This window comes from Bos taurus, chromosome 12, assembly GCF_002263795.3.
Source record: "Bos taurus isolate L1 Dominette 01449 registration number 42190680 breed Hereford chromosome 12, ARS-UCD2.0, whole genome shotgun sequence".
In the NCBI taxonomy this organism is placed as follows: domain Eukaryota; kingdom Metazoa; phylum Chordata; class Mammalia; order Artiodactyla; family Bovidae; genus Bos; species Bos taurus.
In genome coordinates this window covers 36587520-36600282 of record NC_037339.1, presented here as the reverse complement: position 1 = coordinate 36600282, position 12763 = coordinate 36587520, and the positions used below count along the sequence as shown (strand labels likewise).

General features: G+C 35.4%; 1 protein-coding gene across 3 annotated transcripts in view; it reads left to right on the top strand.

The window, feature by feature from the left end:
• Positions 1-12763, top strand: part of RNF17 (ring finger protein 17) — a 110706-nt gene that overhangs the window by 34558 nt on the left and 63385 nt on the right. For all 3 annotated transcript variants that reach the window (XM_002691869.6, XM_059892247.1, XM_059892248.1), the window contains 5 exons: positions 1221-1379; positions 5030-5219; positions 6029-6197; positions 7518-7708; positions 8646-8787. In XM_002691869.6, coding sequence (XP_002691915.3) covers positions 1221-1379; positions 5030-5219; positions 6029-6197; positions 7518-7708; positions 8646-8787 — 851 coding nt within the window. The remainder of the gene's footprint in view (positions 1-1220; positions 1380-5029; positions 5220-6028; positions 6198-7517; positions 7709-8645; positions 8788-12763) is intronic.

The following is a 12763-nucleotide window of genomic DNA, read 5'->3' as shown; positions in this document are numbered from 1 at the left end:
ACATTTCTGAAATTTATAACACTTCCCTCAGCTGTCTCCCCAGTAACACATACTTATTGCTTTACCTCATCCTCAGTATGGGTGTTATTCTTCATGATCTGTATTGGATAGGTAAAATGACCTATTTGTTCAGTTTTTTATCTTGTATCTATACTTCAGTTCCTCCTAGTCACTTTTACTAGATTTATTAGAGCATCTGCATTGTTTAAAAATTAAATATATTAAATACCCTGTGACCCTTTTCCCCTAATCTACTCCCATTCCATTTAGTCTATTCCTCCTTTCTAGAGCTTCTTTATGCATATTTGAACAAATACACATATATTATGTTTCTGACTCTTAGCTTTTGTTTTTGTACATAAAACATAGCTTGCCATACACACTGCTGTGTTCTTTCCCTTCCTTTCTCTGTTTTCTTTCTATTTTTCTTTTTCTGTTTTTGGCCATGCCATGCAACACATGGGATCTTAGTTCCCTGACAAGGGATAAAACCTGTGCCCCTGGCAATGGAAGCATGGAGTCTTAACCACTGGACTGTCAGGAAAGTCCCCTAATTCCTTCCTCAACATTATACTCTGGAGATCTTTTCATATCAGTAAAAACACTTGGCTTAATTACTACTGTATGAAAAAAGTTTCTGTCTTTTTTATTCTACCCCACCCTTACTTCCACCAAAACATACACATCTCCCTCTAAATGCTGCTCACTATGTTGGTTTTCCAAGACATTTTTTCATACTTCTCTGGCCTGATAAGATCTAGGAGTCAAAGCAGCCATGAGCTAATTATTGGTTCCTTCAGTTTAGTGTAGTTTATACAGGATTTTTGTAGCAATACTAGAAACATCATTGTCATTGGGGTTCTGAAGCTCTAATTATGTTTATGAATAAATTCTGAAGTTTTGACGTAATGCCGTAGGTTATAGCATGTATTCTGTCTGGTACCTAACTAACTTAGGTACCTACGTGAACTTCAATTCCACTTATTTAACATATTTTGCAAATGTTTACAGTTCAGGTTGCTAAAGAAATCATTGTGAAAGTGGAATTTATTTGTCCGTTGGGTTACTATTTGGGATTTGGGTTACTGTTTTATGAGGCTTAAGTATTCTAGAGTTTGCAGTGCTACGGGACACATTCTTTTAGAAGATACTGCATTCAATTTTTGTGAATTCTTTCCTAACTTTTGGTTTATTAATGTGGTTTGAAAATTCTCATCCAGGTTCTCCAGAGCTGGTTTTTGTAAGCCATGTAATACATCCTTGCCACTTCTACATTCGGAAGTATTCACAAATAAAAGATGCAACAGTGTTGGAAAGGAAGGTGAATCAGTTTTGCAATAAGAATTTACACCTTGATCCTTCAGATGTTTTGGAGCTAGGTAATGAAGTATTATTTCAAGTTAAAATATAAAGCTTAGTTAAATACTTGGCAACTCATGTAGACTTTTTATAATACAGATTTGAGCAAGCATAAAGCTTTTGGAATTATTTAACATAAGCTAAATTTTATTTAGGTAAATGAGCTAAATATTAATTTTTTTGCTCAGAGATATCATAGTAGTAATACTATTATGGTATACAGTATACATAATTCAAATGTTTTTAATACATATCATTTGCCAAGTTTAATTGGAGTCATAGTAATTTGGAACTTGCTGTCTTTTTTCATATTCTTTTCCATTATGGTTTATCACCACATATTGAATATAATTGCCTGTGTTCCCGCTAGGACCTTTTTGTTTATCCATTCTGTACGTGATAGTTTGTATCTGCTAACCTCAAACTCCTACTTCATCCCTCTCCCAGCCCCCCTCTTCCTTGGTAGTCACAAATCTGTTTTCTAGGTCTGTGAATCTGTTTCTGTTTCACTAGAGTTCATTTATATCATATTTTAGATTCCACATATAAGTTATATATATCATGAGGTATTTATCTTTGTCTGACTTACTTCACTTTAGCATGATAATCTAATCTGACCATGTTGCTGCAAATAGCATCATTTTGATCTTTTTATGGCTGAGTAGTGTTCCATTGTATATATGTACCACATCTTTATCCATTCATCTGTTGATGGACATAAAATTGACTGTTGAGTGAAATATACACAAAAACTCCATTATGGAGTATGGTGAGATTTTTTAAATTATAAAGTCCATAATGGGTTAAATAATTTGTCCCCTTGTCTCTAGAGAAAAGTATTTCTCTAAGTGTTTCTTGTAGTATGCATATCATCCCTTGCTATCCTCATGTGGATGTTGAAGATGTCATTGAACATCTAAATGAGATAGATGCAGGGCAGTGCATCTTATTTCCTAGTGCCATACAGAAGGTAGCTGGTAAATTTAATCAATGCATCTTAATTCTGTGTATAATTTGCCATAAATTAGGCTTTCATTGGTAGCTCAGCTGGTAAAGAATCTGCCTGCAATGCACGAGACCCTGGTTTGATTCCTGGGTCGGGAAGATCTCTTGGAGAAGGGATAGGCTAACCACTCCAGTATTCATGGGCTTCCCTGGTGGCTCAGATGGTAAAGAATCCGCCTGCAATGCGGGAGACCTGGGTTTGATCCCTGGGTTGGGAAGATCCCCTGGAGGAGGGCATGGCAGCCTAATCCAGTATTCTTGCCTAGAGAATCCCCATGGGCAGAGGAGCCTGGCGGGCTACAGTCCATGGAGTCACAAAGAGTCAGACATGACTGAGTGACTAAGTACATACAGTACAGGCTTTCATTACAAATATCTTCTTTAATGTTGAGTAAATATGATTATACTCTAATGAAGCTGTGATTTGATTTATTAGTAGAGCATTTTCTCATTCTATTAATATCATTCAATGCCTGTATATAACTGATATCAAAAAGTACTATATTATCTATTCAGCTTTATATTTGTTGCTGCTGCTGTTTAGTCGCTAAGTCATGTCTGACTCTTTGAGGCCTGATGGACTATAGCCTCAAGGCTCCTCTGTCCAGGCAAGAATACTGCAGTTAGTTGCCATTTTCTTCTCTTAGGGGATCTTCCTGACCGAGGGATCGAACCTGCATCTCTTGGATTGGCAGGTGGATTCTTTACCATTGAGCCATCAGAGAAGCCCCAACTTTATATTGGTAGTTCTTTAAACGTGTTGCTAACTCTCAGCTGATCTTTGTAGCTTATCAGAATATCAGAAGATTAGAATCATCATATACTTCTGATAAAATGAATAATAATTTTTAAAGTTAACAGTTTTTAAATTTGAATGTCTAAGGAGGGAAGTATAGTGGTAAACTTATATATAGTTAAATTTTTAATGACTGCAAATAATTCTCTAAATTTAATATATATATAAAAGAGCTCAGTTTAGTTTCAGAAAATATTCTAAGAAAGTCAAAATATCATTCTTTAAGTTGTCACGGATAATTATTTCAAGGTAGATATACATAGTTTATATACTCATTATCTTTTGAGAAATTAGTGTTAAGGGAAGAAATGTAATACAGTGCTTTAGCTGAGTATCCTCTTGTTCCCTTTTTCTGTCTGAGCTTTTCATTATAAAGAACAGCAAAAGGCTTCAATAGGCTTTTATCTCATCCATTTCAACAAAGAATAGTTCAATAGAATACAGTTTAAGAATATTGGTTATATAATGTATCAACATAAGAGGAAGGTTGATGAAAGTCTCAAGGCCAAGTACAAGTTTTGGTAGAACTTGAAAGGTTATCCTGTGTGCCCTTGAGCTATCCTGTTCTTATTAGCAAATGGAGAGGGGATTTTGCAGCCTCTCTCTATAGGGTAAATGAACAAATCTTATCAAATTCATCTCTGATGTTAGCTCAGTTGTTAAGAGAATGGGCTCCAAGATTGCATGGGTTCTCTTCCTCCCTCTTGTAAGTAGCCATGCGGCTTGGGCTGGATTTGCAGCCTCTCTTTGCCTGGTGTCCTTACCTATGGGCTGGAAGCAGCATATCTGTGGGGTTGTTGTGGGGAGAAGGTAAATTCAGACACAAACTACTGAGAACATTGCTGAGCTGATAGTAAAAGTAAAAATTCAGGCTTCATTCTAACTTGATTTTTTTTCTAGTTATTAATTTGTAATTCATCTGATCCTTCCATAAGGTCTTCTTCTGCTGTTCAATCCTTGGTTCACTTTCCCCTTTTCTGAACTCCATTGTGTATTAATTTCTTAATTTTTGCCTTTCACGCTCTGCCTTTCTTGGTTTCCTAACTTTTACTCCCCTTTAACCAAGAGAAGGTCATTGCATCTTCCTTTATGCTACCTAAGTATTTTATAGATTTCAGTACGTCTGTATCTGTACATGTGTGTGTGTGTACATGTACAAGGATGATCTTTACTGTTATAAGTACAGTGATTGATAGTCATTTACTTGCATGTCTCCTCTCCTTTTTTTTTTTTTTAAGAAAAAATTAGATTTCTTGTTATTCTTTTTTTTTTCTTCTGTTTTTTACAAACCCTTGTGTCGAGGGCTGACTTTGAATAGATTACAGCAAGGGAACTGCTCTGCTTCGTTGGAAACCCCGTCCCAGAAGCAGGTCATCTACGAATGGTTTAGTACCAGGTTCCCCACGAATGTGCCATGCAAGACAGTCGAGGGAGTGGCCGCCTTTCCAGCCAGACCCCATGTCCCAGGACGAAGGGTTCTCCACACTGAAACCCAGTCCCGACAGTCCTGACGTGCGGTGGGGTGTGCCACACCATGCCCTAAGGGATTTGGGCTCCTCTCCTTTCTTGAGCAGGACAGTCTTACTCATCTTTATTATAGTTCATAAAACACAGGTCCTCAATAAAGGACTGCTGGCTTGATACTCTGTATTTTCACCTTCCTGTCTAGTTCACAAGATTCTGTATAACAGAAATTGCCAAAATATACTACCTTTGATCCCTCTCATAGCACTGACTCAGTAGTATATCACCAGTTAATAAGTGAATTAAGACTTTTTTGTGATAGAATCTAATGTACTTGTTTGTAAATTAGAGGTAATTAGATATTTTCTTTGTAGACATTGATAATCATTTGTCTCCATTATGTAGGTGCAAGAATATTTATCAACAGTATTGAAAATGGAATGTGGTGTCGAGGAACTATTACTGAATTAATTCCAATGGGAAGTGAAAGTATTAGAAAACTTTGTAGTCCAACCAAATTCTCAGTCCGTGAAGTTGCACTAATACAAATATTCATGGTAGATTTTGGAAATTCTGAAGTGCTCATTGTTGCAGGGTATGTTATAAGTATTATATATTCCTTGCCTGCTTAGAAACACTTGTGATGGGGTAATACTAAAGAATAAAGAAAATTAGGAAGAGGTAGAAATAAGTTATCCTTCTTCACTTCCAAGTCATATACTTTTTATTTTGCTTTGAAATTTGTCTTACTCATTACTAAATTAGCAAAGTATTATACTTTAACAGTGCTACTAGATGGGGAGCTTAGAAAAAGAACTTTTTGATGTTTCAAACTTAAATAATCTTCTACATTGCTTCAAAGCAGAGAATGAAGCACAAAAATTTTCTTTCTTTTAAATGTTCGTTAGTTGCCAGATGAGTAAAAATTTCAATCATATTTATTTAATCTCATTATTCATATTAAAGTGGCATAGTGTCTAGCTCATTCTAGGTGTTCAGAAATGTTTCCATTAGTCTTACAGCAAAATAAAGCAAATTGAAGAGGTTCTTGTAGTAAGGACCGGTATTAACTCTTGCATGGTCATTTTATTAAATGGTCATAACTTTATAAACAAATATATTGCTGTTTGGGTGTGTCATTATGCCTTTATATATATGAAAGATAATCCAGATAAAGGCTGTTGAGATTTATTCTGTAGGTAAAAATAGTGTCTGTGGTTTTAAAAGATAGGTTGAATCTATATTATGAGATAGTATGAATCAGAATATAACTTTCTAGAAGATTTAACTTAAAAAGAGAATGTGTAGAATTCTAAGGTATTCTAAATGCATACCTTTTGTGGGCTAAGACAAGCTTGGGCTTGAAGCATTATTTTCATTAACTATTGCTTGAATTCTTCCCAGAGTTGGTGACTCTCATGTGAGATCAGAGCACATTGCTAAGCAGCATATCATACTAAATGACTTATGTCTGGTTCTGAGAAAGTCTGAGCCATATATTGAAGAACTGCTGAAAGATGTCCAGCCACTAGCACATCCATGTTCATTGAAAGACATTGTTCCACAGAATTCAGTAAGTGAGACTTAAATTATTTCTTGTTTGGGGGCCAAATAGTCCAATTTTAACTATGCTTTAGGGTTCAGATTACTGAATGTAGGTTCATGGCACCAGTTCACTTGTTAAATACCTTTTGCATAATAAACTATTGGTGCAAGTGAAAAAGGAATTGAACTTCCATTTCTACAATCAGAATTGATCTTAATGGGAGATTATACTTAATATGTGTATATGAACTTAATGATGGGTGAATATCTGAGTAAACCACTAAATTTTAGAGTCAAATAAATATGGAGAGAAAAAAATTTGACATGGTATGGCATATGTTTCTATACATTTCTTCTCTATTTTCATGACTCTTTGCTCACTACTTATTAACTATATTGCATTCTGCTTTTGTATTATTTATGAATATTTGTTCCCCAGAAAGATTTGAAACTCCTAGAAGACAGAAATTGTGTGTAAGAATACATGTTAAGCAGTTGTATTATTAGAAAGTCTGAAAACAGGAGTCTGTGCCTTTGTTCATCTTTGTATTCCAGCACTTAGCAAATCACCTAGCACACAGTAGGCATTCAACAAATATTTGAAAGAATGAATAAAGAAATAAAAGGAAACATATAAAAATATTAGCACTGATGTTTTCCTCAAAATTATTTTGATTTTATCCTATGAAGGATAAAACTTTTTTTTTTGCACTTATCTATTCTGAGTAGGTTTTACTTTTTTATGTTCATAAAATCTTTAGAAAATTTTTTATTTTTAAGGAATATGTGGTTTTGACCCGTGAAATGTATGCGTACTTAAAGATTCAAAGATCAGTGAGCACAATTTTTTTTTAATTTTTTTCAATGGGTGAGTATTTTTCCTTATTATTTAAGTAGCATGTGCCTCGTATATTGCTAGTAATGGAAACTAAGCATCTGATGATGATTATAAATATCTAATGTATTACATGGCTTCCATTATACTTTTAGAATTACCTTTTGTATCTCATCGTTTAAGGGGAAATTTTGTATGTCAATACTTCTTTTATCTTTAAATTTTTATTTATTATTTTCATATTAATATTCACAAGTAAAACTAAGTCCTGAAGTGCAACAGCTTATGGTCACCTTGAGACCACGTTAATAAAATCCAAGTATGATCTGTACATTGTACATACATAAAGACTCCTCCTTGGGTTTGTGAGCCCAGTTGTTTCTATCTTCTTCTATCTATGGTTGGTTCAGTGCCTTTGCTCAAATTTACTGTTAGAAAGATAAATCTACAATATTGTACCATTTAGAGTTAATTATAATTACTGAACACATTGAAATTTTACTTTTTCCATAGAGTGAAGGCTGGGGAGAAGAAGCTAAAATAGAATTTTTGAAAATGGTAAATAAGAAGGCTGTTTTAATGAAAGTTTTTAAAGAAGAAGATGGTGTGCTTATTGTAGATCTGCAAAAACCACCAACAAATAAAATAAGCAGTGATATGCCTGTGTCTCTTAGAGATGCATTAGTTTTTATGGAACTAGCAAGGTAGGTAACTTATTAAAACATAAATATCTTCAAGGTTATAGCTATAGATCAGAATAGCAGATTTTACCTTTAAAAAAACATGGGCTCTAAAGTGAACTATAACATACTCTTAAGAGGGAGCACCCAATCCTAAGCACTAGACTATCAGGGAGCACACCGTAACATATTCTGAGAATTTAAAGGTATCTCTGTCAGAGTTTTCCAAGTACAGTTGTGTGAAAATTGGATTCAGATCATTTGATTTAAGGAAATAGGGATATTAAGGTAGCTCAAAATAGAAGTTACTGGTAAGATAGTGAACTTTTTTTTTAGACTCTAGCTAACCTTACAAGTAGCTAGTGTTTAACAGTTCCTTATTTAAATTTTCTAAGCTTTGGAGTAAGATCATAATCACTACTGTATATTAATATATGAATCTCGAGTAGATACTTATATTTCTTTTCTTTCTTGTCTGTGATGAACAAAGAGATAAAAGTAACCACAGAGATAATGGAAGATACTTTCTGTCCTGAGCAATAACAGTCTGGAAGTGACCCAAGTAGATTGCATTCTGTAAAACTTAAGTAGGCTATTGTAGCTGGAAGGGGCCAAAGAAAACCCTCAGCTGGCCTTCCTTGAGTGGCCATAGACCATGAGTATCATGTCAACCAAAAGAGTAGAAACTTTGAGTACTAAATGTAGGCCCAACTCAAAAATGCTCCAACACAAACTTAAAGATTAATTATTGAGTTTTGAGACTTGACCTCTTATTTATGCTTATTTGATAATTAAAGATAATGCCACAAAATATTATAAATTAGAAGAGAAAGGTTGGGAAAATATTCTTGGTAGATAAATCAGTATATGTGCAGGTCTTTTCTTCAGATCAATTCACTGAGAGAAGAGAGATCTTAGGAGAATGGCTCTTGCTTATGCTTTTAATTGTGCTTTTAATTAGGTTTAGATCTCAAACACCAAGAAGTCATTCTGGAAAAAATACGACCTTACACTATCCTCCACCTATTTTGCCTAAAGAAATGACAGATGTTTCAGTTATGGTTTGTCATATAAATAGTCCTTCTGATTTCTATCTTCAGTTGGTAAGTATATAATGGTCCTTTGAGACAACGTATTTTTTCAAATACTAAGTAAAATGTATAATGGAAATGAGTGCCCAGTATGCATTCTAGAGCAAACAAACTGCTGTCAGCCTTCTATAAATTTTAAGTTTCTTGGTAGCTGCAACTTTAAACAAGAAACTCACGTGATTCATAGTAAATTGAAGGAAATCGTCATCATGCAAGTTAGTGAAAATAGGAAGGGGAAGGAAAATGAAGGATCCCTAATGTATAAATATTTCTTGCTACCTTCTGAAATCTAGAAAGCAGGAGAGCATATAGAACTGGCAGATCAAAATAAAATAACACCCATTTCTGATAATGTATGAGGATTTATTTATTGCTAGGTAATATTCTGAATTTGAACATTAAAATAGATTCCAGTTAAAGGCATTCCATTGTCTATTTGGATATATGATTGATGGGTTTGTTTTAGATAGCTACCAGCATTAAGGTTTGTCATTATTGATCTCTTTGTGTCCATGTTCTATATGAATTAATGCATTGTAAGGGCCATAATGTTTTGTGTGAATTAACTCATTAATCTTTACATCAGTCTTATGAGGAGGATACTATTACATTCATTTTAAGAAGTGGAAATTCTAACCAAAGGCCTGAAGCAACTTGCAGAGGTCATATGGCTACAAAAGAGTAGAGCCAGGACTGAGCCGGACTCACTCAAAGCCTGTCACCTGATCATAGGCATGTGTATATATTTCTGGGCTCTCTGTTCTGTTCCATTGATCCATATGTCTGATTTTTTACCAATACCATACAACTTTGATTACTGTTGAGTTAAATTCAGTCGCTCAGTCATATCCGACTCTTTGTGACCCCATGGACTGCAGCATGCCAGGCCTCCCTGTCCATCACCAACTCCCAGAATTTACCGAAACTCATGTCCATTGAGTCAGTGATACCGTCCAACCATCTCATCCTTTGTCGTCCCCTTCTCCTCCTGCCTTCAATCTTTCCCAGCATCAGGGTCTTTTCAGATAAGTCAGCTCTTCGTATCAGGTGGCCAAAGTATTGGAGTTTCAGCTTCAGCATCAGTCCTTCCATTAATTACTGGAGCTTTGTAGTATTATTTGAAATCTGGATGAGTTATGCCTCTTTCTTTTTTTTTCCTCAGGATTACTTTGGCAGTTCTCGGTATTTTAAGGTTCTATGTAAATTTTTGGATTATTGTTGTAGTTGTATGAAAACTGTCATGAGTAATTTGATTGTGATTGCATTCAATCTATAGATTGTTTTGGGTAGTGTTGCCTTTTAAACAATATTTTTCCAATCCAAGAGCATGGTATTATCTTTCCATTTCTTTGAGTCCTCTTTAATTTCCTTTATTAATATTTTATAGTTCTCAGCATATTAAGTCTTTCTCTTCCTTGGTCAAGTTTCTTGATAGCTGTATTTTTTTTGGTGCAACTTTAAAAGGTATTGTGTTTTTACATTCCCTTTCTGATATTTTCATGGTTAGTGTAAAGAAATGAAACTGATTTCTGGGTGTTAATCTTGTGTCTTACTGCTTTGCTGAGTTCATTTATTTTTGAACAGTTTTTTGTGTGTGTGTGGTGTCCTTAGGGTCTTCTATAGGATCACGTTATTTGCATATAGTGACAATTTTAACTCTTCCCTTCCAAGTTGGGTACCTTTTGTTTCTCATCTGATTGCTGAGTGGCACAGTTTTATTTACTGTGGCTTTGTAGCAGGTTTTGAAATGATAATGTGTGAGCTGTCCAACTTTGTTCTTTTTCAAGGTTGTTTTTGAACTTTGGGGTCCCTTGAGATCTCATGTGACTTTTAGGATGAGTTTTTCTCTTTTTAAAAATTTTACTTATTTTTTTAATGGCTGTAGTGGACCTTCACTTCTGTGTGTGAGCTTTTCTCTAGTTGAGGCAAGTGGGGGCTACTCTCTAGTTTTGGTGTGAGGGCTTCTTGTTGTGGTGGCTTCTCTTGTAGATCATAGGCTCTAGGGTGTGTGAACTTCAATAGTCACAGCACACGGGCTCAGTAGTTGTGGGACATGGGCTTAGTTGCCCCACAGCATGTAAAATCTTCCCAAATCAGGGATCAAATCCATGTCCCCTGCATTAGCAAACAGATTCATAACCACTGGACCATCAGGGAAGTCTCTAGTATGAGTTTTTCTATTCTACATGAAACATCATTGGGATTCTGATAGGGATAGCTTTGAATTGTAAATTGCTTTGGGTACTGACATCCTTTTTTAAAAGATTTTATTTATGACTTTATTTCGGTCTTCATTGTTGCAAGGCTTTCTCTAGTTGCAGCAAGTGGGAGCTACTCTTTGTTGCTGTGTGCAGGCTTCTCACTGTAGAGACTTTTCTTGTTGCAGAGCATGGACTCTAGATGCATGGGCCTCCATAGTTGCAGCTTACAGGCTCTAGAGTGCTGGCTCTAGAGTTGTGGCACACGGACTTGGTTGTTTCATGGCATGTGGGATCCTCCAAGGCCAGGATCGAATCCGTGTCCCCTGCATTGGAAGGCAGATTCTTAACCACTGGACAGCCAGGGAAGCCCTGGGTATTGACATCTTAACTGTTAAATCTTCCAGTTCATGAACATGGAATGTTTTTCCATTTATTTTGTAGCAGTGCTGTGTACTGTACAACAAGTGTACAAGTCCGTATGATCAGTTATATTTATTCCTGAGTATATTCTTTTTATTCTGCTGTAAAATGAGTTTTCTTAATTTCCATTTGGACTGTTCATTGTTAGTGTGTAGAAATGCATGTGATTTTTTGTAATCATTTTGTAGTCTACATCTTTGTGTGCTTAATTGTGTCCAACTCTTTGTGGCCCCATGGGCTGTAGCCCGCCAGACTCCTCTGTCCATGGAATTCTCCAGGCAAGGATACTGGAGTGGGTTGCCTTGCCTTCCTCCAAGGAATCTTCCCAACCCAGGGATCGAACCTGTGTCTCTTGTCTCCTCATTAGCAGGCGGATTCTTTACCACTAGCTCCATCTGGGAAGCCCATTTATTAGACCTGCTAGTATTTTTGTGGCCTCTTTAGGGTTTTTTACCTAGAAAAGAGATCATTTTCCTGTTTCTTATCAATTTGGTTGGCTTATATATATTTGCCTAATTACTATAAATGCCATATACATATATATATATTTGCCTAATTACTCTGGCTAGAACTTATAAAACTATATTAAATAGCAATGGCAAAAGCATGCATGCATTCTTATTATCATTCTTAGAAGAAAAGCTGTCAGTCCTTCATATACAAAGTTTGCTTTCTTAACCACTTCAAAATATACAGTTCTGTAGTATTCACTAACTCACATTATTGTACAGCATGCTGATCTGTAGAATTTGTTCATCTTGAAAAACTGAAACTTGGTACTCCCTGAACAGTAATTGCCTGTTTCATTCTACCCCCAACTGCTAACAACCACAGTTCTACTTTCTTCTATGAATTTGACTATTTAGATACTCATATAAGTGGAATCAAACAGTACCCTGCTTTTCAGAAGTTCAGTTTACACAAATTTCATTTTTCTGAAAAACCTACATTGGTCTTACCAAAGAAAAGTCAGCCTCTTTGCTTTACTACATTTTGGCTTACAAAAGATTTCATAAGAACACTACTTTCAGATACCAGGGATACCTGTATTTGTCCTTTTGTCACTGGCTTGTTTCACTTACCATAATGCCCTCCAGGTTCATCCATGTTGTAGCATGCAATAGAACTTACTTTAAGGCTAATTAAATATTCCATTGTATGTGTATACTACATTTTTTTTATGTGTATACTACATTTTATTAATTCAGTCATCCATTGATGAACATTTGGCTTGGTTCTACCTCTTGACTATTGTGAATGATGCTGCAGTGAACATGGGTGTGACAAACTGTAGTGTCATTCGGTTCCTTTTGTATATCTGTGTTTATTGTTACCATGAGGATTACATGTAACATCCTAAAGTTATG